The 26,381-nt window shown below is 40.2% G+C and overlaps 1 protein-coding gene across 18 annotated transcripts in view; it reads left to right on the plus strand.

Annotated features, from left to right (window-relative positions):
• TSPAN4 (tetraspanin 4) overlaps positions 1-26,381 on the plus strand; it is a 464,080-nt gene that overhangs the window by 398,899 nt on the left and 38,800 nt on the right. For 17 of the 18 annotated variants that reach the window (XR_012660751.1, XM_075094496.1, XM_075094500.1 and 14 more), the window contains one exon: positions 7,866-7,940. The exons of the other annotated variant lie outside the window; for it this stretch is intronic. Coding sequence is in view for 16 of the 17 variants with exons in the window: in XM_075094496.1 (XP_074950597.1) it covers positions 7,866-7,940 (75 nt within the window). In the remaining variant the exon portion in view is untranslated. The remainder of the gene's footprint in view (positions 1-7,865; positions 7,941-26,381) is intronic. 18 annotated transcript variants of the gene reach the window in all.

Raw genomic sequence — 26,381 nt, forward strand, 5'->3', positions numbered from 1 at the left:
GTTCATGTGGTAGATCAATACACTGGGATTTTATTGACTGTAATCCCAGTTATTGTTACTGTCTGGGCACTGTCCTGTCATTTCTCATTCGTTGCTCTCTCACTTTCTGTACAAGTCTTCCAGGCTGCAGAATAAGTAATTTCTAAGATGCAAGTAGAATTCCCATTGCACTTTTTCTTCTGTTCTCCCCTCTTTGCTCATTTCCTTGGAAAAGAAAATCAAAGACAATTTTAAAAAACTAAGCAAGCCTTTCATAATGTTCCTACTCTCTATTATTATATCAGATCAAAATGCCTTTGGGGATTTATGTGAAATCAAACTTCTTGTGAGAACTAGTGATACATTAAACACTTTCGCTTTCAAAAGTGGAAGAAAGTTTAAATTTTTTTTTTTCTTTTTTGAATACTGATAAAATCTGTACCATATCAGTTTTTATTCTGTGGAAGTCATGTACCAGTATGTAATAAAAAAAACTGTTCTGGGAAACTTTTATCATCCTTGGGGATGATCTTTGTATTGCTGTGCTTAGAAAGCCAGAGCCAACACTGGCAAGCATTGGTACCTGAAAGCAGGTACAGGGCCCTATAAAGAGCGGGTTGCTTTCCAGTACCTGGAGTTATGTTTTCCAGTACCTCAGCAGGAATTCTTGCACTGATTTTGACTTTTCATAGGTAGTTTGATTTTTTTCCAAAGTGTGGGATATGGAGTAAATTTGGCAATATCTGACAAAGGATCTCTGACAGTGTTATCGCCTTATGATTTATGACTTCATGCATCTAAGTTTCTTGATGCATCTGTTTTAATTTGGTTAGGCATGAGGATGCTACACTTCTGCAGGGGAGACATAAGATTTTGACCATGCCAACCATAGTAATGAGGCAGCTCCACTCAGTCTGATAGATATTACTTCAATATGAATGATATAATTTATGATAAGAGAACAGGAAAATTAAAAGTGTGTTAAATTCAAGTTCTTCATTTTCAGGCAACTTGGTAAAGTGTGGCTGCTATAAAATCCATTAAGTTCTTTTGACTTTCATGGAGCTCTGTCAATTTGTGGGTGAAGGTTTAACTTCATTTATCCAAAAAAGAGAGATACTGTTTACACCTTCAGTATTACAGATAAGGTGCTATCCCTGCAGAGAAGGTTATGTGCAAAATGTGATGTAATTTTTGATAGTATTTCTGTTCATATCAAATTATAATACAAAAATCAATTAAAAAATTTATTTGTGGCAGATAGCTTAAGCCTCAAGCACAGTAACACAATCTGATAACCTTCTTTTTAATTCAAAAATAAAGGACCTCCTCCTTTTGATCAGAAGAAGCAGAGATCTTTGAAATGTCTGGAGAGCCTGCACTTCAATATGTGCCTTTGTTTTAAATCAGAATAAAAAGATAAATGTAATAATTGGGTAGCTGTGGGCCATACCAAGCCTCATATTCCCTTACATTTCTTGAAACTGAGAAAGAATAACACCTTCTTCCAGAATAAGATAAGGCTACATCTGGAGTGCTTAGTCCAATTTGGGGCTCCCCAGTAGAAGAGACACATACACCAGAGGGGAAGGAGTCCAATGGAGGGCCACCATGATGATTATGGGGCACATGATGCGCAAGGACAGGCTGAGAGAGCTGAGTTTGTCCTGTCTTAGGAATAAAATCTCCTCCTGCTTTTAATTTCTTATCTTCAACTACTTTACAGCAGAAACTAAAGAAAATACGGCTTTTAGAAGGATTCTTGAGGATTGGACGAGGTGACAGAAACAAGTTACAACAAGGGAAATTCCAAATAGTGATACAGAATATTTTTGTTATTATGAAGATGGTCAAGTATTGGAAAAAGGTGTCCAGTGAGGTGATTGGACACGGCTCTGCACAGCTTCATCTAGTTGACTGTGCTGTTAGGAAGGAGTTGGACCAGATGGTCTCCAGCAGTCATTGCCAACCTGTATGTTTCTGAGATTCTAAGAGTCTCTGTCTTCTAGCAGCCAGAGCTGGATTATTCTTGAAGACCAAAGTTATATATGTACATGTTAGGACCAGACAGACAAACTCCTTCCCAAGCTATGAAGTTAGAGTCCTCTTGGCAGACCAACAATTTTAGCCCAGTGAATCCTCTGTAATTTCTTCTACCTGAGGTGCTTGTTAATTAGGAAGTTAAACATAGCACTGAAATTAAAGATGATCAGTGAGGACTTGGTAATCCAGCCTAACTAAAAGGCAAAATACTTGACTGTATCAAACTTGCAGTTGATGTTACAGGGGAAAGATTACCTGTAAATCTTCCATTTTTCTCTTCATCCTGGACGCTGCTGCAGGCCAAGAGCAGTTAGCTTGCTAGAGCACTTTCACAGGAGCAATTTCCCTACTCATGTGTTTTACTTCATATTGTGTCTGTCAGAAAAGAAGCCCCTTGCAGACAGATTAGCCATGTAGGCACTACTTGATGGAACACAGCACAAGGCTGACTGTTGAAGTTATTTGTCCAGTCTCTTAGGTAGGTTATGCTAATCTGTAGCCTCTTTGGTCTAAACAAATTATTTGCTAACCCATGAACTTTAAAACTGCTTTGGAATGTGTCACTATTCCAAAGAGACTGCTGGCTTTTGGGTCTCCCTACTACATTCTTGTTTATTGAAGTGGATTTAAATAATACTTTGCAAGAAATTTCTGTCTCCTGTCACCAGCTAAGTTGGGAAGAGGGTCTGGCACACTGAGGTCTTACTGTCTCCTTCTGAGGCAGACTCCCATCAAACTAAAAGCATTACTTCAGGGATCAGTCTAAACACAGCATTCTTGAACTTGTCATCAGTTATATCATGTTTAGTCACACAGAAAAATGTTAGGAGACTAACAAGATGATCATGGATTGGTTTTCATTGTACTTGGTCACTTCCGTCTTTGGGAGACTGTGAGGAGATCAGCTACTCCTGACATGGAGAGATGGGCAATTTGAGCAACATAATAGAACTATTGAGAAGATTTGGGAAGGAGAGGCAGTGGGGAAGTAAAAGACCCAATCCTCTGTATTAGTGTGTGATGCTCAGTCATCATGCAGAGAGGCAAGTGTCTATAACATCTGAGAAAACAGAGAATCTTGTTTGTTTGGGAAGAAAATATAATTAACTTGTTGTTCTGTGCCTTTGTGAGCTGTGATAGAGACTTACTTTAAATGATGTACATAGGGAACTGTTCTTAATTCTCCCACCAATATTAAGAGGCTGGATGAAGGGAACTGGAACTAGGGTCAAAAGCCTAGTACAGCTCCAATGGGAATGGAATTGCAAGTCAGGACCTCTTCTCTAACAGATTTCTCTCTCTGACATCAGGAGCGTGATGCACACCTATGAGGTAGGCCTGATAGTAGTTGCGTACTTCCTTTACTCCTTTAATGGGAACCTGTGGGAAAGTCATGAGTTTTGTAGAATATGAAGGTAAGTGCTGAGAAACTGGCCTTAGTTTTCTGAAGGGTTGGAAATCAATGGTGGTAGCTAGACAGAAAAATGTCGCCTTACCTCCCTTCTCATCAAAATTTCTGCGGGGTTATTTCAGGTGTAATTTTTGAAAAGCTGTGCAGTAGGTACCTCTCCAGTGAACCTCTACAAGGTTGCATCCCACACTTTGACAAGTAGTGTGGTAAAGCATCTCTCTGTATGAGGTCAGATTAATCTTTTTTTTTTAATGGAGTTTTACATGAATGCTTTGCTTTGGGATTGTTGTTTCTCCATGCATAAATCTTTATTATGACAACAGCCTGCAGCCCCAGTGAAGCGAAGCAAAACTCATTTTTATTCTTCTCTGTATTTATCACAACAGTGAGAGAACTCGTTTGAAATGGAGTAGTGAGAATTTCCAGCAGGTGTGGTGGGGGTTTGGGTGCTGTGATTCTTCAGTGGGCTTATGTTTCTCTCTTAAGTTTGAATGCATTATGCCAATTGGGCATCATTCCCTTTGGGTGGAATTGAAAGCAAACTTTTGTTGGAAGGTGCTATGGGAATAAAGGAGCAGGATGTGCATATGTCCATGCATGCACTTCAGTCCAGTGGATCAGATGTGCTGATGTGTGCAGGTTATGCTTTGCAGCCAGCTCAGTCTGAAGCCTCAGTCTTTACTTTCTGACTTGTTGATTTGGGTTCAGGTAGGGTTCTTCTTTAGATGGGGATGATAAATGTGCTGACATGTAAGTGCTTGTAGCTTTTACCAGGTGGTGAATTTGAAGCCTCCACCTTGAGGTTGACCTCACCTAATTTACTTTTGCAGTAAAAGATACAGTATATGTCTCTACTGTCAGCACAGAGTGGGATTACTAATACATGTTATCTGTGATATAACAGTATACTTTTTTTGTCAATGAATGCAAATAGTAAGAAAGATAAAAGTAGCGGTTTTATTTAAAAACAACAATATTTTTCTGTGGAAAAAAATATAATCCTACTTATCTAGGTTTTGACTTTCTGAACACTGTACATAAATTTTTGTTCATTGTATGACTTCCAAAATCTGCAGTGCATGAAACTCAATTCCCACCAGTAATAGCTTGGAGGAACCTCTGAGCCAGTATAGGGAAAGACTTAGACATGGTATATAACCATCACTGAGAGAACTTTTATTCTGAGATTTCCTAAATTTTGAGTGCTTGACTTCACAATTTTAGCATATTTTACAGTGGCAATGTCATACCTATTTCTCTAGTATGAACTGAAGAAGGAAGGTGCACCATCATGGTCTTGCCAGGAGATCCAGCCCGTGAGCTTCTGCTGCTGGCACAGCAGCATAGCTGGTGACAGCAGCTGTCTGCTCCAGTCCTAAGATGGGGAGTTTTAGCAGAGTTGTATGACTTGGTGTTGCAGGGGAAAATACTCTAGAGTCATGAAATGTCATTTAATTTATTTTCAATTGAGATAAACTTTTAATTACTGATTCTAGTATTGAGAAATAATGACAAACAATTACATGCTTGAGAAAACACCTCAACATCCTTCCATACACCTTTCCTTCCCCCTTGCCAGTCTCTAGTCCACTCCCCGCACTTAGCATTCAGCCATGGGGTTCAGTGTGGGGTGCTTTCCTTTTTCTGCTGCTCTTTGTTTCTTGCTGTCTTTTTTTTTCCCGTGGCTCCAGAGTGGGGTCCTCCATGGGCTGCCATCCTCTAAAAGGTGTAGCTCTTCCTGGGTATCCACATGAGCAGGCGTCCCCTGTGCTGTATAGGCCTTGCCTTTTTCTTTGGTTTCTCCTGCCCCAATTGGCTACTGCCAGTAGGTCCAGTTTCTCTAAAATTGATAGCCAGATCATATCCTAAACCAAAGCGTTTCCTATCTGCTGTTAAAGATGTTCTTCCTCAGGCTCCCCTTTCTCCTGCAAAGTCATTTCCTGGCTTCATCTGTCCTATCTCTGTGCTGGTGAGTGCAGAGAGGGACGAAAGCTTTCTTCAGAGCACAAGAAAAACAGGTCCCTGAATTTTACTCCATTTCCCAGCCATACCTGCTGTTTCATTGAGGTGATGTTCTGTGAAGTGGGACTGGAGGCCATCAGCTCTGAGGGGACAGCAGAAAGGCACTGCGCGCATGTGTGGGTGCCACAGGAGTGTGGAAGATGTTCAGTGGGATGGTTTGCAAGTTGTTGGGTCACATGTGAGCTGCAGGAAAGATGTGAGTAGGTTTTTTGTGGTTGTAGACTTTGAAGGTTTTAGCTGCTGAGCCCTCTTATCTCTACTGGATGCGTGAAATGCAGTTTTTTTCAAGGCTAATGACTTTCCCACAAAAATCCACTCATAGCTGGGTAAGACAAAAGGCACATGCCTGAAATGGAGCTGCACTTCGTTTCAGGTCCCTGCTCTAAACACCAGAACATGAGAGGATTTCAAATTAAGCCATCAGAAATTTAAGCGGAGCAGAGAACATACTTTGCCCTGCTTCATTCTTGGAAGTAATTGAAGTGCTATTTTTGAAGATCTTCCAAAAGCTTTTATCCTTTAGACAGAAACAAGCTCAGAATAGATAAGCATAGACAATTAAGGTTTGGCAAAATTATAAGCTGACAAAATTGGGGTCCTGTGGTAGGAAATGCTGATCACTGTTTGTAATGGGTACGAGTCCTTCATTTGTTCTAGAAATAGCCTAATGTACTCCAGGTTATGTCAGTGAATTTCACAGGGAGGCAGTGGTGTTCACATGCACATTTTGGAAAAGCCATGCTTTATGGGTGAGCAAAAAAAGTACCCCACAGCCAAATAAAATATAGCAACCTGTCTGCGCAGCTTTGCAAAGAGTGATTTGCTTTGTCCTGTTTCAGTTAATGCTATGCAGCAGACTAAAATCGTAAATGTAAAAAAATAAGCAAGCTGCACCAAGGCTGGTTTGCAAAGCCATACAGAAGGTCAGTGTTGGATGGTAATGATATTGAAATCAGCTTCGATCGTGAGCGTGAATGAGTTCTGTGATTCAAAACTGGGCAGTAATAGGATCCAGTATTAGGGTCAGGCAGGTGTGAAGATACTAGTGATGAAGATTTGAAAATAAGCTTTAATTTAAGACTCGCAGGGCAAAATGCAATGAGTTCTGTAGACAGTGTAATTATACTAGTGGAGAAAGGTATTTTCCCTTTCTTGACCTTTTGCCCTCCATTCAGTCACAGAAATCTATAGGTTCAAATGTTTGGTTTTGACCTACCAAGCAGTGAAGAAGCTCTGATAAGGCTTTGTAGCTATTAAACTTTCATAGGTTTGCAGCCTTGTGGTCGAAGCTAAAGAGAGGGTAACTGCTTTTTTCTCTTGGGGATAGGATTTCAGTTAAGTCAGTGTTTCTCAGTATTAGAATTCCAGCCTTGCTGGCTGCTAAGTGTACGGAGTTTGTGTCATAGGGAGCAGGACCTTTGCCTGAGCCTAAGAAGTTTCCATAATTGCTCTCTCTCCTTTACCGATCTTTGCAAAACCCAGTTTCATTGAATGCTCTGATAGCACATGTTCTAAAGCCTGTGCAACTGCTGTGTTAACGCTGCTGCAGACCTGAGCGGCAGACCTGTCCAGCACCTTAACAAAAAGCAGTGGATATTGTTTTTAAAAAGTGTTTGTCATTACCAATAGTAGTTCTTGCTGAAGTCAATCAGAGCTGAGGGCTTTAGTCTCTACCTGAAATTCTTGTGTTAAAAAGTTTTTTATCCACTCCTTTATGATTTTGACTACTGGGTTTTAGACAGTTCCATGGCTTATGAGGAGAAAAAGAAATGGACCAACTCTGCTCTGATGTCTTCAGTACAAATCAGCCCTTTCAGTTGAAACCTGTGGGTGATTTGTGTAGCTATGCAAAACTGCTTGTAAAGCTAACTTGGTATACAAGCTTTTTGGTGTGCCTTTCACTTCTCCCACAATTCCCCTCGTAAGGAGCTATGACTGTATGGTTTATGGAATAGGCTACCTTCTCTTGCAGTGTGAAGTCTAAGCTGTCGATTTCGCTGCTGTCTTGTTAATGGGAAAGATTTGATGGGGAAAAAAAATAAAGAAAACCTAGCCCGGGAGGAGTCCTCAAGGGTTACTGTCAAATAGAGCACTGGCCTGCTGGGGGGACAGACCTTTGTGGGGTTTTATATTGTTCTTCTGAAATCAGTAATATATATGAGCCATATATATGCCCAGATACTGCTGTGTTTCCTGACTAGTCCTTTACCTGCTTTTTCAGTTGCTGCATGTCGCGTGCCTTCTGTTCTGCTGTAACACAGCAGCTTTGCATCTTGCTGCCTGTATGTCTCCCACTCCCCCTTCTGCATGATCTGCTGAATGTACTTATTGTGCATCCAGAGGAAGCTGAAATAGATGTTGATGGTTTTTGCTTTTTGTTTTTTTCCCCTGTCCCTTCTTCTCTTGACAGTTTTTTATCATGCTGTTAATTATATTTCTGTTGGAGCTCACTGTTGTGATTCTGTTCTTCGTCTACACTGACAAGGTAAGTCAGATTCTTCATTTTTCTTTCCCCTTCAGCGCATTTTTATGCCCCTTTTCCCTATAAATAAATCATGAAGCACTTGGCTTGGTATGCACATCATGCTTCTGTCTTCCTTTAGACGCCCCTTTCAGAAGGAGCTCTCTCAGAATGCATAAACAGCCTTGCAGGACTGGGCTCTCTTTCTTGCTCATGTGTATAACTCAAGGTCACAGATACTGCCAAGTACATCTGCCATTTAAAAAAAAACAAAAACAAACAAATACCCAAAACCCCCACAAAAAAGCAAAGAAGCCAACAAGCCTTACTAGGAACATGTAGGAAGAGACACCCATCAAAATGAATAGGATTTTTAAAAGATATGCTTACAATTTAAGAGCCACATTAATGTTGTTACAAAGGAGGTGTCCTTAGCACAGGCAAAGGCACACAATTCATTGTCTTTCCAAGTTTCTTCTTGCAACACACGTGTACTTACATTCCAGTGGAAAGCCAAAGTGAATGTATAAAAGTTTAGTAAACAAAGCTTTTGTTTGTGGTTTCAAATTTTACTCATGTTTGATCTTTGTTTCTGTGCTTACTTGGTATTTCTGTTGTAAGGGCAAGAGTGCCTATCTGAATTATATTTATCCTTAAAATATTTTTTCTTAAAAAAAAAAAACAAACAGCAAAACCCCCTTATATTAATAAACCCAAAACAAAGGCATAATTGTGCATAACCTGCCTATTCCGTCAAAATTGTCCAGGTCTTTTACAACTGAAAACTTGAAAACTAAGGGAGCTTAAAGATCACAGGGTAGGTGGCAAAATATTGCCATGAATTCAGAGTCATCAGGTACATGACCAATAAACAGCTTAATCTGGAATGGAAAGAGAAAATAACAATAAATAAATAAAAATTAAAAGTATCAAAATAAAATGAAGATTAACAGTGGAGCTAGTTATATGCAGTATGTTTAACAATAACCTGGACAAGTGGGTAAGCTGCCAACATTACTTTCTAGAAAGACTCCAAATTAAGTAACGAACGCTGTGAGTGATTGTCAGGTGCACTTCTGAAGGACTGAAAAGAGCTAGGTTGCTGGACGGTATGCTGTGGCTGGAACATGGAATTAGCTTGCAAGGTAATTAAAGTAGAGGGGCAATTTAAAATTAGTTGTATGCATTACTGGATTCTGAATTACTTTTAACCTCTTGGGAGAAAGATCTACATGTCACACATGACATCTTAATAAAGGCATCATGACATCCTAATAAAGGCATCTACTTAGTATGCAGTGGGCCTCCAAACCCCAAACACAAAACTTGGCACGTATTTAGAAAGGTATTCAGTACAAATTGACGGACTCTCCTCACTGTGAATTTAATATTGAGTTTGGTTACTTCATTTCAGCGAAGGGTAACAGAAACTATTAGAAGCACTAGAAAGGTGGGAGAGATCAGTCATGAAGCAGTCATGACATACTAAAGACCTGTCCTGAACACAGAAGAATTCTTGAAAATATTAAGGATTAGGTTTAAAAGATAAATGTTTCTTATGCTCCACATCACCATCTTGTAGAATTCCCTGTTATTGGCTGCTGTTGAGGCTGATAGTTCAATAAATGTGTGGGTAAGGAGGAAAGAAAAAAATCCAATAAAATATTTTTATTCATAAAGCAGTCAGCACTATTATGCTGACAAGTGTGTCATAGAGAATGTTGGTCCTCGCTCTTCAGAGGTAAAAACAGTGAAAAAGTGTTGGGAAGGATTCCCTCCCTGCTTCAGCCTGTTGGTTTGCAGTGGTTTTTATTTGTTCTTAATAAAGAGATCAGGAACTTTAACTTCCCTCTGAGTCATGTACTGTAGTTTGATGCAGGAGGTACAGTACAGTTGTCTGTAAGATCAAAACAGAGTCCAAAATATGGGCTCCAGTTCAAGTACAGTTTTACTGAGAGAAGAAATTGCAGATGATCAAATCTGAGGCTCTTAATGTTCCTGTATGATTTTAAATCCATGGTCCTTTACTAAGGAAATCAATAGTTCATCTCTGTGTTACATTTACAGTCCTGCCTACAGAATAAATAAAACAGCGGAGGCCTAAAACTAGTATTTTCATACAGCATGCTTAGAATTTGTGTGCTGGCTTTTCTGATGTGAAGGGCAGTATTGCCACATTCACTGGTATGGGAAAGTAGCTAACCCAGACAAGTCCACCGCAGTAATGCAGTTAATGCAATTCCTTGGAAAATCCGTGAAGGAACAATCTACATTAATACTTGCACATCAGAAGAAAGTAACATTAATTTTGTGTGCAAAAGCAGAAGAGGACTCTGCAGATTAAGATTTTGAAGGCTCCTGTATCATTCATCCATATACATATATATAAAATCATCAGTTTTTTCAAGTACTTGGTAGCCTTCTGTTAATTAGGAGTGTATGTACATATAAAATTCTTCCCAGGATAAGATGAGGGCCAATCGTTATTTTCTGTTTCTGGCTTGAGAAGAAGTTGAATAATGGATTCCATGGCAGTTTTCACTTACTCCTACTTGGTCAAGTGAAAGGACTCTGGAGTGGGTACTTTGTCCCTTGCTACAGAGTTTAATCAATCCTCTCCTCTTTCCGTGAAGCAAGGCAGTGTTATTCAGGTGGAGAGGCAGGAGCTGAGAGAATTGCCCAAGACTCTGCAGGCAGCTGGGGCCGATCCTAAATTCAGAGCTCTTGGTGTTTTGGCTGAGAGACTGAAATGTGCCGATAGGAGGGCTGGGTATTGCATCTGACTTAATAGCATTTGTCCCATGAATGATGTCCTTTTAGTTCCTTCTGCTGTAGAATGGGCACAGTAGTAAGTGGGTGCTTGCACTGCAGAATCAGCCACAGGGTGAGTGTGCGTCAGTGTGCATGTGGACACAACGCGTGGGCTCTCGAGCTGTGAAGCAGTCTCTCTCTATGCATTGCTGGGACTGTTCATTAGTAGTGTGTTAATTATTAAAAAGCATCGATACAAAAGTTCTTTACAACCATTCACAGATAGATTTTTGGCATAGCCCTTTTATTATTTTGCTGCAGCTGTGGAGGTGGGCAGGACAGGCTGCCAGGGCTCAAGGCAGCCTAGACTGACCCGTTCTCATTCATCAGCTTTGGAGAAGCCTGAAAATTGCCTTTGCCTCTTGTTCTAGTGACTTGGCAGCAGCTTCTCTGAGCTTCTAAGCAGCCAACTTGTTCCCATGCCGTAGAACATCATTTTCCCTTTTCTTGATGGAGAAATATTTGTCTTGATCTCATGAGATAAATGCTGCCCTGGACTTTACAACTCTTTATCTGAACTGACTATCTTGTCTGATGTAAAGAGAGAGGGGCTTGGAGAAAGCTCAGGAATACATAGTACAGGAAGGAAAAGGGGTAATGCCTTGCTTCTTAGAGATGCGCTGTGGATCTCATTGGCAGGCCCTAAGCTTACACCTCATTCGCTATTCCTCCGACTGTCCTGGCTGGTTACGTTGCAAAATACAAATCCCTTGAGTTCTGCAGAGGTGAAATATGGGAATAGGATGAGGAAATGCATTCCTACAGGATGGTTTTCAGGAAAAATATGTAGCACTTTTATTTTGTCCTGGCTGTTCCCAAAGCAGCAGAGAGATTGGGTCATAGGCTGTCTTCAGCTCAAAGTGGGCACCTGAGGGACTTGAGGGACTTGGGAACTCCTGTTGGTGTTTGTGCATGTTCATGTGCAAGTTCCCAAAGTGCAACTTTTTGTATTTTGAGGGCAGAAATATCAGCCCAAGAGATGTGGGCATTGAGTGGAGTTTGTGTGATTATTTGAACCAAGGCAGGTTGTTATCGCTGCGAGTGCACTATATTTTCAGGCTAAATTTATGCCCCTATTTGAAGCAGTCCAAACTCCAGTGAAATTGCTAGAGTCATGCGAGTGGTTATGTGAATGGCCACCCATCTACAGCTTGAATATTCTCTTTAATGTATTTTATTTTGATTCCATTAATACAGAACAGCATTTGACATTTTTTATAAGTTGATAATTTCTGTGTGAGGCTCTGTAGGTATTTGTAAGAAATCCATGGAGTACTGATAGTGTTAACCCTAATTTTATTGTGACAAAGAGAAAGCAGCAGGGCCCTATCCTGCCAAAGGCTGGATACACCTTATATTTCTCAACACCAGATTGGACTCTGTTAGAATGTAAATTATGATAATAAAATGCATAGTCTTGTACCAGCTCTAACGTGTATAATCCTTCTGGTTTTAGCATCTGTATTTATATTTACTGCGATGATCCTCCTGGAGGCACAGAAAGCAAAGTCCATATTTACTTTTTTGCAGCTGTAATAGATGATTTTTTTCAGTAGGTTTGTTGGTTCAGATGTCTGCATTTTTTCTGATTTATGGGCAGAGCTATGGTGCCGCTATTTAATGCCCACAAATGGAAGAACATAACTAAGCCACTGTAATGTGCTTTTTATTTTTCTTTTCGAAATGTCAAACTGAGTAACATAAGCCAGTTTAAGGAATCACTGACTATGATATTTGATTATGGGAGCAGTTACTGCTATTGGCAACTCAAAGTTAAGACCAGAATTTTCAATAAAGATTAGGCCATTAACTCACTTGGGGTCCCTGTGAAAATTACAGCCTAAATTCCATGCCTGCTTAGCTGTGTTGAAAATGGCCCACAGAATGGTAGAGGATTGAAAAATAATGGCTACTTCTGTTTTTCATGAGATGTGTGAAAATGCTCTTGTTTTCCGTGTCGCAGTAAATTGTAATGAGTTCCTCTATAGCTTTTACTGCTAGCTTATAAAAAATATGGTCTGTAGGTTTATGCATTTCTTGCTTTGTTCCTCAAAACATTTTCGAAATTATTGTAATTCCTGATTGATATTTTGCCTGGTCCCATACAGATTACGGACAACAAATGGGAATGTAGTGGGTATGATTTCAACTATAGCTCAGTCTTCACAACCCCTTTCACATTTTGCTTTAAAGACAAAGTAGAAAAACTGAATCTTTCCACCTTCTGCACTTATGAGATGTTGCTCACAGAAATTATCTGATGCTGCTGAATCGCTTGCCAATATGAGGAAGGGGTTCGCAATCAAACTGAAGAAATTATTCATACAGAAAGATTAGTTCAAACCTATTGCAGAAACTCTTGTTCTCATTGAGCTCCTGTCCAGAGAGCTTAAAAGTTTTCCATGTTTGTCCTCGACAGAGCTTTAGTGGAGCAGGGTGTCTGCTCAGGTAACAAAATTCTTTGTGTTCCTAGTCAGTGTAGCATGCAGGGCTGTCCAAGGCATACACAGAGAAGATATTAATCTTTTTTAAAATGGAGAAATGGAAGGCTAAAGTGAAGTGACAAGATCATCCAAATTGTATGCAATTTACAGATGGTCTTAAGTTATTGGAAAACAACAGGCTTTGGAAAGTCGTGGGAAAATGGCAGGGTGGTCACTGCACACCACTCTTCAGTCAGATGGCCTGCCTTTTCTACTGGTGTTTCTTCATCAGCATTTGACTTTGCCTACACCCTCCCATTGTCACATGTTTTAAAACTTTGTACTATTGAAACTTTTGAGTGGTGGTAGGAATATTGGGTCCTTGTATCCTCCTCTACCACAGTGAACGTAGGTGTTCCTGCTGCTGTGCAAGGATGGGAGAATTTCAGAATAATACCTGCAGGGGTAGTATCTGCTTTTGCTGGCATGCAGAAGGCTCTCAAAAGGACAAGGCCATCTTTAACTCTCTGTGGTATTTTTGCAGGGATGTGCTGCATTTACATAACAAGCTTCAGAGCGTGCAAATGCTGGTGTGCAATGGTTTCTGAGCAGCCTGTGTGTTAATGCTTTATTTTTTCCGTTAGAGCTTCATTTGTTTTGTTTTTAAAAGAGCTTTCCACACATTGAGCAGTTCCTGGCATGTAGCATCTCTCTGGCAGTGTTCTGGAGTTCGCGTTTTGCATAAGTGCTGACGTAGCTAAAAGCTGTTTCTCAGATAAACCAGAATAGCATTGCTCACGGATGTGGAGGAATCTATAGATTGTCTCCTGGATTGTGATGCACTGCAATTATTGCTCTGTGAGGGTGATGCATTAGCCCTGGTCCACTGTTCCATTTCTCTAATGCAAAATAAAGTTATATAAATGGTGATATATAAGAAAAGACAGAAGTGTCTCTGTGGTTTATTTTACTTGGTAATAAGCTTAATTTCAACTAGTTTATTAGCATTTCAGTACTGGTGTCACACAATAGGGGGTTGCAGAAATTTCATCAAAAGAATTTAATTATAACCAATTCGTTTTGGCTTCTTTTCAGCGAAGCATTCAGGCATAGGTTTAAATCTGTCCCTATTCAGATAACTTAAGTGCATGCTTAAATCCACGTGACTAACTTAATCATATACTGAAGTCTTGTCAAAGTTAAAATGCACCTTTTGTATCTTCCCTTTAAAAGAAATATTGCTAGGAGAATGCTAATGACAGTGAAAAATTCCGGAGATCGTAAAGATGCATCACATCTTTCAGTCCATAGGGGGTTTAGTGAAAAATAATGAATGTTTGATTTAAAGCATTATTGATTATCTTTTTCTATTTTTTTCTGAACAGCTTTCCATTTAGTATCTTGAACTCCACCACATCATTTTAACCTTTTTTTTAGGTTAAAATGGAGGAGGAGGTGAGGGGGATGGAATTTATTTGCCTGCGTGGCTGGAAAAAGCAAGTGCACCAAAGGAAATCCCTATGGTTTCACTAATTCATTTGTCAAAGGAGGATTTAATTCAGAGTGCACCTCCAAAATGCTATTAACAGGCATGTTGAAGGATAGCAAAGTATTGATGAGAAGAATTAAGTGCATGCTCAGAAATAGGTGTTATTTAGGAACGATAACTGCAGATAAAATGCATTACGGCTCCCCATTGGGAACTCTTGATCAATGGTTGATCGAGGCCTAATTGATTCCTTGAATAAAGTATTAGTAGGGGAATGGGTGTGGGGAAAGGAAAATCAAACCTTCCTAAATTAAGCTCCATGCCTAACACAAATACTCTTTGTAAAGATTAGATAATACAGTCACCTGTCAGCTCTTTGTGCAGCGTATCTTCATATTTTGGCTGAGTTCAGAAATTAAGATGAAAGTAGGTGTCTCATCCTGGTCAGTATGGATTTTTGTTCATATTGGAATGAGTACGTTACTTTTCATATTGTCCTGCTGCGCAGTTTGGAATATTGCTTTTTCTCAGGAGAAAACCAGTTCCAACTTCCAACCTGGCTGACTGGGAGATTAATTCCCAGAGCCATATAGATGAATCAAACACACCTGCTGCTGCCATTATGCCTGGTTTAAAGCCAGCCAGATCTATCTTTCATTTCTTAACATCACTAGATTCATCTGAGGGTTTCCTGATAAGTATTTGGCAATGGATCATGCTAGCCTGCAACAGAAAGAGATGTATCTGGGCTTCCTTCTTCCTGGTTTGTAATCCCTAATAAGAGGTTAACTCATAATCTCAGGAGCACATCAGAGTATATCTTTGTTGTGGGAGCACTTTTACAATGATCCTATGCCTGTGTCTCAAGTTTCAGATTTTGTAGTAGACAAAATATGAGCGGTGCAGGTCTACAGCTAGCCTCTCCAAAGGAAAATTATAGAATACAGTAATGGTGGTTATTAAATACATTGCACAACTGCATGTTTTTTTGTCCAGGCAGCTTAAAGCACATTACAAGCGGTAATTAGTTCAGCTCTGCTTTCGCTGACTGGGAGAAGTGATGTTGAAGGCTAAATCCGGAAGGTGCCGTGTCATGTCTAAATGAATGTTATGGGACCTTACTATTCCAAAGGACAAGTTTTTACATGACTCCACCTATGGTCAAATAAGAAGCCATTTCAACATCTAGGTGGATAAGGAGCTGAATGCATGCTGGTATGCAATGCTGATAGAACTCAAGTGAACAGCATTGGTTTACATACAGCTAATCAATACTAGTTTAGCTGGTGACTGACCTGCAGTTTTGCATGTGTTCTAAATGCTGGTACACATTTTATACAATTTTATTTGAAAAGGGGAAGGATAGCAGAAAGAAAAAAGCATGTTTTAGAAAGGCGATAAAATCAATAATTAAGGCAGCCTTAGACATTTAAATACAGGCAACATCAAATGCAGAGGAATGAGTGAGGTAGCATAGTGAAACAGACAGCACATTTTTTATTCATTCTACAAACATTTTTGATGTGTCGCAATGTGTTTCACAATGTATTTCAAGCAACCTTAGAAAATGACAGTAAACTAAACGTTTAACATTTTTGTACATATACAAAAAGAGAAGGAAAGATGACTTTTTGTGTTATCAGACTGACAGGAGGCCAATAGCATACAGTCCTTCCCTTGGATTTGTCAGCTGCATTTGAAGATTAATGTGGTGGATAGACCACTTTATTAGGTATAATTTGCAGCTGAAGTTCTTTCAACTCCTTCCTCTTAAATTAACTCAGCAATGGCATTCACGGAACAACTTCTAGTTGAAATGAGGAAAGACAGATCTGTTGATCAACAGGTCTAAACCATTACTAGTTCTGGGTTCTCTTAGGATGGAGTGTGTTGACTTTAAGGCGACAAATCATGTTCAGGTGCTTTATATTACCTAAACTCTGTGATATGTACAAGGCATCCACTGTACAGTGTAGTTTCCCATTGGAAATATTGCTGCATTGCAAGGCAGTGTTGTCTTTCTGGCTGATAGTTGTGGGTTGAATCCTTGCTGTGAAGTTCAGGGGTAGTAAGGAGGTTCAGCAACTGTTCTAGACAGCAGCCATTATACCTTTTGAAATATATTCCCAAACTTAGAAAACCAACATAATCAATGGTGATTACCAATCAATGATAATCAATACCTGCTTGCTGTTTTACTGTCTGTGCCAGTAAAACAGCAACCAGGTATACCTGTAATCATCTTTATTAGGGGCTAATTATCTTTAATCATTTGGGATCTTGAGCTCCCTGAATCTTTACAAATGAGCACCAAAATCAGCGATTGACTTGACAATAGGAAATGCCTGAGCTGGAAGAGAGAGAAGTAGATTTTGTGTAAAGGAATATGTCTTAACAGGAAGCAGAAAGAGTACTTTATTTTACAATTTCCAAGTATGTACATTTCCTACCTGAAGCTTTCAGTGCTTCTGATAATTTGGATGATGGTAGTATAACACAATTTTGGTACAGTGTCCTGGCATTAGCAGGGAATGAGGCATGTACAAAGATTGTTTTAACCATGGCACAATCTTAATTCACTTTGTTGTACTGCAGTTATTTTGTGTAGCCTTTTCTATGCCTTTAAATTGCAGGGGAAGCATCCTTGAGAGCAGAGAATTCTTATATACATTCAGTTCTTTCTTGCTGAAACCCATTCATCTACTTATACTCCACCTCCTGCTACAAATTGTCTTTGATACAATTTCTTAATTAGTTTTTCCTGTTTTATTTCCTGTTTTTATTGAATTATTATACAACAATATATGTTTTGATTTTCTTGCTTGCTCCATTTTGCACTTTACTACCATAAGCCAAGGATGTTGTTGCTCTGCCAGACGTTTTTGCCATCTGCACCTTGCCACTCTGAACCACAGGAAAGCAGAACAATACATGTCATCATCTTCAGCTGTGCTGATGTTGCCTCTGTTGACAAAGTCCTAACCTCAGCATTTAGGAAACCTTTTCAGAGGTCACCTTGAAGGGCATATTGAAGTGCAAACTGAATTGCATGTTAAAAACTGGTAAATTATGTAAATGAAGCTAAATGGAAAAGATTCAAAAGATCATTCAAATATATTTAAGAAAAACAACTAAAAAGTCTTTCTCTAGTGAATAACAAAAGTGGAAAGTCATGGAGCACGTCAGAGAAAAAGGGTTTGATTCAAAACCTGATGTTTGTTAGATTTGTTGCACAAGACGTTTAGTTTTTCTTTTGAAAATTCAGGACCAAAGGAGTTGCAATAAGATTTGAATTAATCAAAATTGTTGAAAGGATATTTAAAAGCTGTGAAGAGAATCAACATTACTCTCTGTACAGCATGCACACACAAGAAAACATCCTGCAGATTTCCTTCAGGTCCACCTTTTTCTCGATAAATAGGGAATGCATTGTAGTTGGCAGAAAAGTCGCTGAATACATTCAACAAAGAGAAGCAATTTTTTTTTTTTTCAAGGTCAGGTAGCTTGGGAAAAGAAAAGAAGTTTATTTTCTTTTGGGGACTGTGGAGAAAGCGGGAAGAGAATGTGTTGCATACCTTGAAGTGTGTTGAGATCAGACTGGTATTTAAGTAAATGTCAGTGGAGTGCCCTTGCTGCTACCACCACCGCTGGTGGCCATTCAGTGGCCAGGTGTGGCTTCTGATAGCTGGGTGTTCTCAATGGAAACTTGGTTCATGCTGTCTTTGACACTGATTTATGTACAAATGCCAGAGGCAGCTCTTTCATAATGACTGTGGTTATTGCACAAGAGCACTGAGCAATGAGGATTGCTTTTCCGATTGCTTATCATAAGTTTTCTCTCTTTCAACTCTATTCATGTAAGTGTCTGTTTTCATGTAAGAGCATCAGTGAGAGATGATTAGATGAGTAAGACTAGGACACTGAAATGGCTCTCTGCTGCTGAATATCACAGTTTTGCGATATCCATTTTAAGCCACTTAGGGGTTTATTACATGATACAATATCATGTGTCAGCACAGAGTGAATGCACAAGTTACCACTTTCTGTACGGTAAAATCTTGGCCCCAACAAAGTCAGTAGGAGCTCTGTATTGTTGTCCATGGAGTCAAGCTATTATCCTTAATCATAGGATTTTTGTAATCTCCTTCCCACTTCCTCACGTGGTGATCTAAATAACGCTTGCTTGAGTGTGTGAGATGGTGTGTTACAGTGCTATATGAGATTCCACTGCACATCAGCTGCAATAATTGGGGAGTTTAGTTCTCTAGCATAAAGTTTTAATCTTGCAATGCAGAAGGTGTGGGATGCTGCAGCCTACTAAGAAATTGGTTGAACTTTGGCTGCAGAAAAATTACGCATTTCCAAGAGAAATGAAATTAATGAAATTTAGATTCCTGTGGATGTTTGTTTCCTAATCTCAGCTGTGTTAACTTGGCTTCACCATTCGTGTTCTCAGTGACTGTCCGGCACCCTTGCTATGGTACAGAATTGCAGAACTGTTTAGGATGGAAGAGACCTCTTGAGATCAGGAGTCCAACCACCTCCTCAAGCAGGAACAGCTAGAGCAGGCTGTGTCCTGTTGGGTTTTGACATCCACAGACGGAGACTCCACAGTCTCTCTGGGCAATCTGTTGCAGTGTTCAACCACCCTCACAGTAAAAAATTTTTTTCTTGTGTTCGGATTGAATGTCCTGCTTTTTAATTTGTGCCCATTGCCTCTTGTAACCTCTCAGTGGGCGCTGCTGAGAAGAGTCTGACTCCCTCTCCTTCATTCCTTCCCATCAGTTATTTATACACATTGATGAGAACCCCTCTGAATCTTCTTTTCTTCAAGGCCAAGCAGTCCCATCTCTCTTGGTCTCTCCTCATATGAAAGATGCTCCGGTCAAATAATCTATATAGCCCTGCACAGCATTCACTCCAGTAAGTCCTTTTCTTTCCTGTACTGGGGATCCCAGAATTGGACATAGATACTGGCCTCACCAGTGCTGAGTAGCGAGGAAGGATCACATCCTGTGACACACTAGCAGTGCTTCTCCTAATACAGTCCAGGATACTGTTGGCCTTCTTTGCTACAAGAGTGCATTTCTGGCTCATGGTCAACTTAATGTCCACCAAGACCCCAAGGTCTTTCTCTGCAGAACTACAGGTGTCAGAAGCCAGACTAAAGGCCAGGTAAACAACATCCACTGCTCTCCCCTCATCCTCTACTTACCACATTGTGTAAAGCTGTTGTGTTAGTTAAGTATGATTTCCCCTTCATAAATCCATTCAGACTACTCCAAATCATCATCTTGTTCTTCATGTGTTTGGAAATGGTTTCCAGGATTAGTTGCTCCATCACCTTCCCAGGGATTGATGTGAGAATGACAGGCCTGAAGTTCCTGGATCTTCCTTATTGCCCACATTGAAGAGAGGAGTGGTATTTTCTCTCCTCCAATGTTCAAGAACTTCTCACCATCCTCTAGTGGGACAAAGAGTCCACTCTTGTCTTGTTACAGTATAGCCATTGCTTGTCCAGTATTTCCAATTGCTGCGCTGGCAAAAAAACAGCCCAAGTGCTGACTGGCAGGTCACTATATATTCTAGAACTGATGAAATGTGTATCTGTTACAGTCCCATTTCAGCCTTTTTTTCTCATTCTGGCTAGTAATTTTGGGCATCTGCTGCAGCTAGTCCCCAGTTGTCACAAAAATTGTGGAAGTAGACTGTATCTAAAATCTATGTGTTTAGCAACCATTTCACCTCATTTTTTTGCTTTGTATTATTTGTTGAAGGCACATAATGGCAAGAACTTTCCAATGACAGAATGCTAGTGCATCCCATAGGTTTGCAGTGATTAAACAAAAGGAGAATATTTGAGTTAAAGGTGGATTTGTGAGTTAAAGCTTTTTCTCAGTGATATATAATGGAATGAGTGCTTTTCCAATTAGCCTTTCACTGTCATTTATTTGGAAGGACTTTTTTGACTACTTGCTTTGAACTCCTGGAATGTGCTTGATATCAAACTGCTAAGGGGGCAGCAGGGAGAGTCTTCATTCCACATTGAGCTGGACTTCTTGAGGATTTAATATTTCCCTTTTCCACAGTTATTGGATTTTTGTGATTGGTCATGGTTATATTTTTGTATTTTGTATTCATCCCATAAGGATCAGCTAGTAAAATAGAGAATGTGGCTTTTTCCTTCCACATCTTTGGTGGGGCCATGCAGATTCCATAGGAGTTGGATTCTGGATTCTGGATTCCTCAGGCTCCTGACTCCTGATCCAGGGGCAGCTCCAAGCATGCTCCTTAGACACCACAGAACTGTCTGCATTACTATGTAGCTCTTTGAGGAGATCAGATCAGGTGCTCTGAAACGCAAAACTACTCTTCTGCTTGATCTAGGAAATACAAAGGTACCTTTCTGATCTAAAGACCCTTCTCCACCCATTCCAGACATGTTTTGAGCAATGTTCCGCTGGAGTAACTGGCCATTTGAGATTGAGATAGACCTGTTTGCTGTGTGCCTGGAACAGCTATGGTCTTCCCTGTGAGGCTGGGGTGACACTACAGAGAGGCTCGTGGCATGTCCTGGTGTGAATTTGCCTGTATGTGATCTCCTCTGTGCCCTGTTTAGCAGAGAGATGCTAACAGCCAGGTTTCAAAATGGACAAAGAACCCTTTCCATGTGCCCTTATGAAACAATTCCAATGTAAATGAGCAACATGATATTTTAGATCACTGTTTCACAGACTGTATGTGTTTATTTCTGGTCTCAGTAGGATGCTGTGCAGTTATAGCCTGTAAGGGTCACTCAGTAAGTCCTTATCTATTCCACAGCTTTTACATTTAAAGTTGATGCATGTCATTAATCTTTTTTTTTTTTTTAAATAACATATTAAATTAAAGGATTTCAATATCACCCTTTCTCGAGATTTTTCCATGTGAACCTTTCTAGAGGAGATTATTTTATCAGGTAGGGGTTAAGGAGTCCTGTTCTATATAAATTTTTGTGAAAAGTTGCACATTTGGGGGCTGAGGAACAAATCTGATGAGAGCATAAAATGCATTACTTGAAATGTGTTTCTCCAGTCACACAATTATTCTCTGCCTCCTAAAGACTCTTTGCCTTGTTCAGCTTAATATCATGATTCCACAATTTAAATACCGTGAATTAAGAAGATCAAGTTTCTGATCTCTGAAAGCCCTCAATACCCTGGTTACTCTAACCTTCCAATGGAAAAGGACATTGTGATGTCCCCATGTCAATTCTGACTTGCCGATCGCTTCACCTTCTCTCCTTGAAATAATTATCCAGTGGGAATTTTAGGTTGCACGCAGACAACTTGTGTTCTGATTGAACAGAGTTAAGTAGACACTTGTTACAGAGGTTGTTCTTATGCAACTTCTAGTTGCTCTTTTAAGTGGTGGTGGTAGAATCTGTTAAAGAGAAAAATCAGTGCTAAAGGAAAATGAGATTTAACAGACAGTTAACAGCATCCTGCATAATAAAAATGTAGTTTTAAGCCAAGAGTGATTTGGGTGTCTCTCCCTTGTTGACCCGCTTTGAGATAATTTAGGGAGGCTTGAATTTTGACCCTTCAGGAAAATTAGACCTACCGGGGTGTGAAGTGGGGTGTCCTGAATACCCTCTCATGTCTGCAAGTCATCTCTGAGGTACCGTGACACTGAACAGCAGTACAGCAGTGAAATGGCGTTCAGTGCACTGCCTACCACAGCAACACACTTAGAAGGGAAGAATTCCTTGGGTAAGAACCACAGAATCACAGAATGGTAGGGGTTAGAAGGGACCTCTGGAGATCATCTTCTCCAACCCCTTGCTTGAGCAGGGACACCCAGAGCAGGGGGCACAGGAACACATCCAGGTGGGTTTTGAATGTCTCCAGGAAAGGAGACTCCGCAGCCTCCCTGGGCAGCCTGTGCCACTGCTCTGTCACCCTCACAGGAAAGAAGATTTTTCTCATATTGAGGTGGAACTTCCTGTGTTCCAACTTGTGCCCATTGCCCCTTGTCCTGTCATTGGGCACTGTTGAAAAGAGCCCAGTCCCATTGTTGTGACACCCACCCTTTAGATATTTATAGGTATTGATGAAATCCCCCCTCAGTCTTCTCTTCTCCAGGCTGAACAAACCCAAATCTTTTAGCCTTTCCTCATAAGGGAGATGCTCCAGCCCCCTGATCATCTTGGTAGCACTCTATCCCATCATCCAGGTCATTGATGAATATGTTGAACAGGACTGGACCCGGCACAGACCCCTTGGGGAACACCGCTAGTTACAGGTCTCCATCCAGGCTCTGCCCCATTGATCACGACCCTCTGAGTTCTGTTGTTGAGCCAGTTCTCTATCCACCTCATGGTCCACTCATCCAACCCACACTTCCTTAGCTTGCCTATGAGGAGGCTATGGGAGACAGTGTCGAATGCCTTACTGAGGTCAAGATAGACAACACCGGCTGCTCTCCCTTTGTCGGCCCAGCCAGTCATACCATCATAGAAGGCTATCAGGTTGGTCAAGCATGACCTCCCCTTGGTGAATCCATGTTGACTACTTCTGATAAACTTCTTGTCCTCTACATGCCTGGAGATGACCTCCAGGATGAACTGCTCCATCACCTTTCCAGGGATGGAGGTGAGGCAGAATGAGTCTTAATGGTCCCTTTTTTGTGTCCTGTGACCACAGTGCTGAGCATCTCATGTTGCCTTTGGAATATGGTTGTGCATGGAGGGTAATGATGCATTTGTTTGGATCACTTCCTTTGGTTTATCTGGAACTAGCAGCCCAACTGGTCCTCCATTTCAAGCTGAAATGGAAGAACAAATTAAACAAGTCTTTTATCTCAGAGGATTTTTGTAAAAGTGAGTGGAGAATGAAAGGTGAATTGCATTTTATAAACTAGGATATTGAACTGTCCTTCCACCCCATAACTCAAAACTCCAGAAAAAGTCAGGAAATGTTCCTTGCTTTCTGGATGTACCAATATCCCTCCCCAGGTCTGTGGCTGTCTCAGGATGTACGGGAAGGGCTTTAGGAATTTGGGAAGGGTGGCTGGGTGGGTCTTTTCCTGCATATAGAGCTGTTTCTTGTAGGACTTATGTGGAGCACCTGAAAGTGAATTTGTTGATTTGCAACAAGTGTAGAAACACCTAGATCAATCCTGCAGTGCTCTGGGGCTTCACCTCACCCACAGGGTCTTCCTCTATGGTCCTTATCAGGGATGCGTTGTCTTTTCTGACCTCTACAGTCAGTGACTCTGGGCAGCAGCATTAGGTGAAGGCAAAGCGAAGGTTTTATGCTACTGCTTTTTCTCAGGGAGCACAGGCTGCTTTACCTTCCCACATCATGCCTGGATTGAAGATTGGCATTGCTGATGAAGGAATTGAGTGAGGGGCTATACTCTTTGCCAGAGATGAATATGAATATTATTGCTCCCTAAGCTTGGAGTAATGTTTATTACTAAACATCATGCAGATTATGGCAGAAATGGCTGTCCAGGATTCTCCTGGGAGCATTTGGTCTCCGGCTGTCCCTCTAGTCTCAGGAATGCAGTCCAATGGCATGAGTAATTTAATGCGATTAAAAGCTAGCTCCCAGTGAAAGGAGTGATGAGGGAGATTCTTTACTTATTCCCCATTAGTCCTGAGTAGGCTTGCTCATGAATCGTGTAACCTTGGCAGCAAGAGAATCTCCTTTTGCTCTGCTATCTGCAAGGAAATGAATTACACAAGCATAGAAATTCATGAACGCTGAATACTGCAATTAATTTTGTTAAAGTCTCTTTATATATTCAGTTTGGGAAGAGGGAGGAAGGAGAAGCTTATCACAAACTGTGAGTCTGAAGCCACAAATCTTGCACAGCTTTTACTTTGAGATAAAAATGAATATGTAAGGCATCAAAACCCCCTTTGTTTATTTTATATATTGTAAGAATGAGAAATTGTGAAGGTAGTAATGTAAAATAGTGTTAACATCACAGTCCCTTATTGAATTGATTAACATGGAGAAAACACATTAATAACTTTTTTATTACTAGTCTGAAAACTTTATAATGGCATTTATTGGAACAGAACTGAAATGTGAATGGCAGAACTATATAAATCTCAGCTCATATGTGGTGGCCTAAACACAGTATGAAAATGTTGGTTGTTTTTTTTTTGGTGTTTTTTTTTTGTTTGTTTATTTGTTTTTTTTTAAAAAAAAGAGTCCAGACGTGGAACCTTGCCAGTTTTTCCCATTGGATTTTTCATTTGTACATATTAAGCAGGCAGTCATATTGCAGAGAAGTTGGATGTGAAGCTGGATGTATTGGAAGTGCAAATTTCCTCTCTTTATGGCCAAACCAGGTGCATGTAAATGTTTCATCAGCACACCCATTAAGTTCCCAGTAGTAAATTTAGTCACAAGCACTCGTGAGGTGCTTACTTTGCATTTAGTTTAGATCTAAAAAAAGAGGTAGCAGGTTGATTTAAAATGCATTACATTCAGCTTATTTAACATTCTTATTCTCATATATTCTTATTCATTATGTATATATAAAAAAATGAGAAAGTAACAGAAATACCCACACAGCTCAAAGTGATGAGGGTAGTTGTTCTAAAATAGGTAAAATCTGGCTTAGCAATCAGCCTGTCGTTTCATGAACTCCATTTGAGTGGACTTAGAAATAACCTCACTGAAGTCAGAGTGCTTCTTCCAGACAGAGCAACCCCTTTATCCTCTCTTATTAAGTTGCACCAAATATTCCTAATGTTTCATGCTGCTGCGTAGTGCTAGCACTGTACTGAGCGTGGTTCTATTTCATCTTTCTTTTTCTTATCCTTTCTTGTGGGCAGTGTCAATCAGCTTGCAAATTGCAGCATGCTCACATCTGATTGCAGCGATTGCAGGTTTCTTTGCCACGTACTTACAGACTTTGCAGTGTTAACTCTTGCTGTGGCACAGCCTCACTCTGCGTTAGGTACGAAGGTGCAGGGACTTCTGCTTGTGCATCACCCACCTTTTAATGACAACAGTGCTTTGCATCACATTAGGAGTTGTGTTTTCTTTGGGAGTTGCAGTGATGTCACCTAACATGTGAAATGTATTTTTATCATATCTGTTCAAAATGGGTGGCCAGAAATCATAATTGCTGGACGAGGGGACTGATGGGATGATAAATAAAGTACAGTAAACAAAATTGCTATCTGGAATTAAAAAGAAATATATTCCTGACTGTCTGGCAAGTTGCACTGAAGGGAGGTGGCTACAAAGCATGAAGGAGATTTTTCTTGGTAGGATCAGATATACACAGGCCTCTGTATACATAATGGGCTTCTGAAAAGTGTTCCTGAATGCCATTTGTTTGGAAACTATCCACTTCAGAAAGTTTGGACTAAATCCTTAAATAATGATCAAAATATAACATAATCTTTCTACTGTTTCAACATGTCCTCAGCCAGAATCATGGGATTCAGCATGGTGAGGGATTAAATTGGTAACAAATACCTGGACTTCTCTGTTGTATTTTACTTGCTTTAGCATGCTGTCATTTATTCCCCTCTCTTTCAGAGGATGGAGTTTACCTGCACTCTACCCTTACAACATCTCTGTAAATAAGAAGAAAACAGAAACGCTTTCGTTTACACTTGTTCTTGAGTTTAGCTTGTATCTTCTTACCCAAGTTTTAGAAGATAATTTTAACAACTTCAAAAACTCTTCTTAAATTGCCCATTAGGGGGTGGGGTGGGGGGAAAACTAACTT

Source organism: Phalacrocorax aristotelis, chromosome 5, assembly GCF_949628215.1.
Source record: "Phalacrocorax aristotelis chromosome 5, bGulAri2.1, whole genome shotgun sequence".
NCBI classification, from domain to species: domain Eukaryota; kingdom Metazoa; phylum Chordata; class Aves; order Suliformes; family Phalacrocoracidae; genus Phalacrocorax; species Phalacrocorax aristotelis.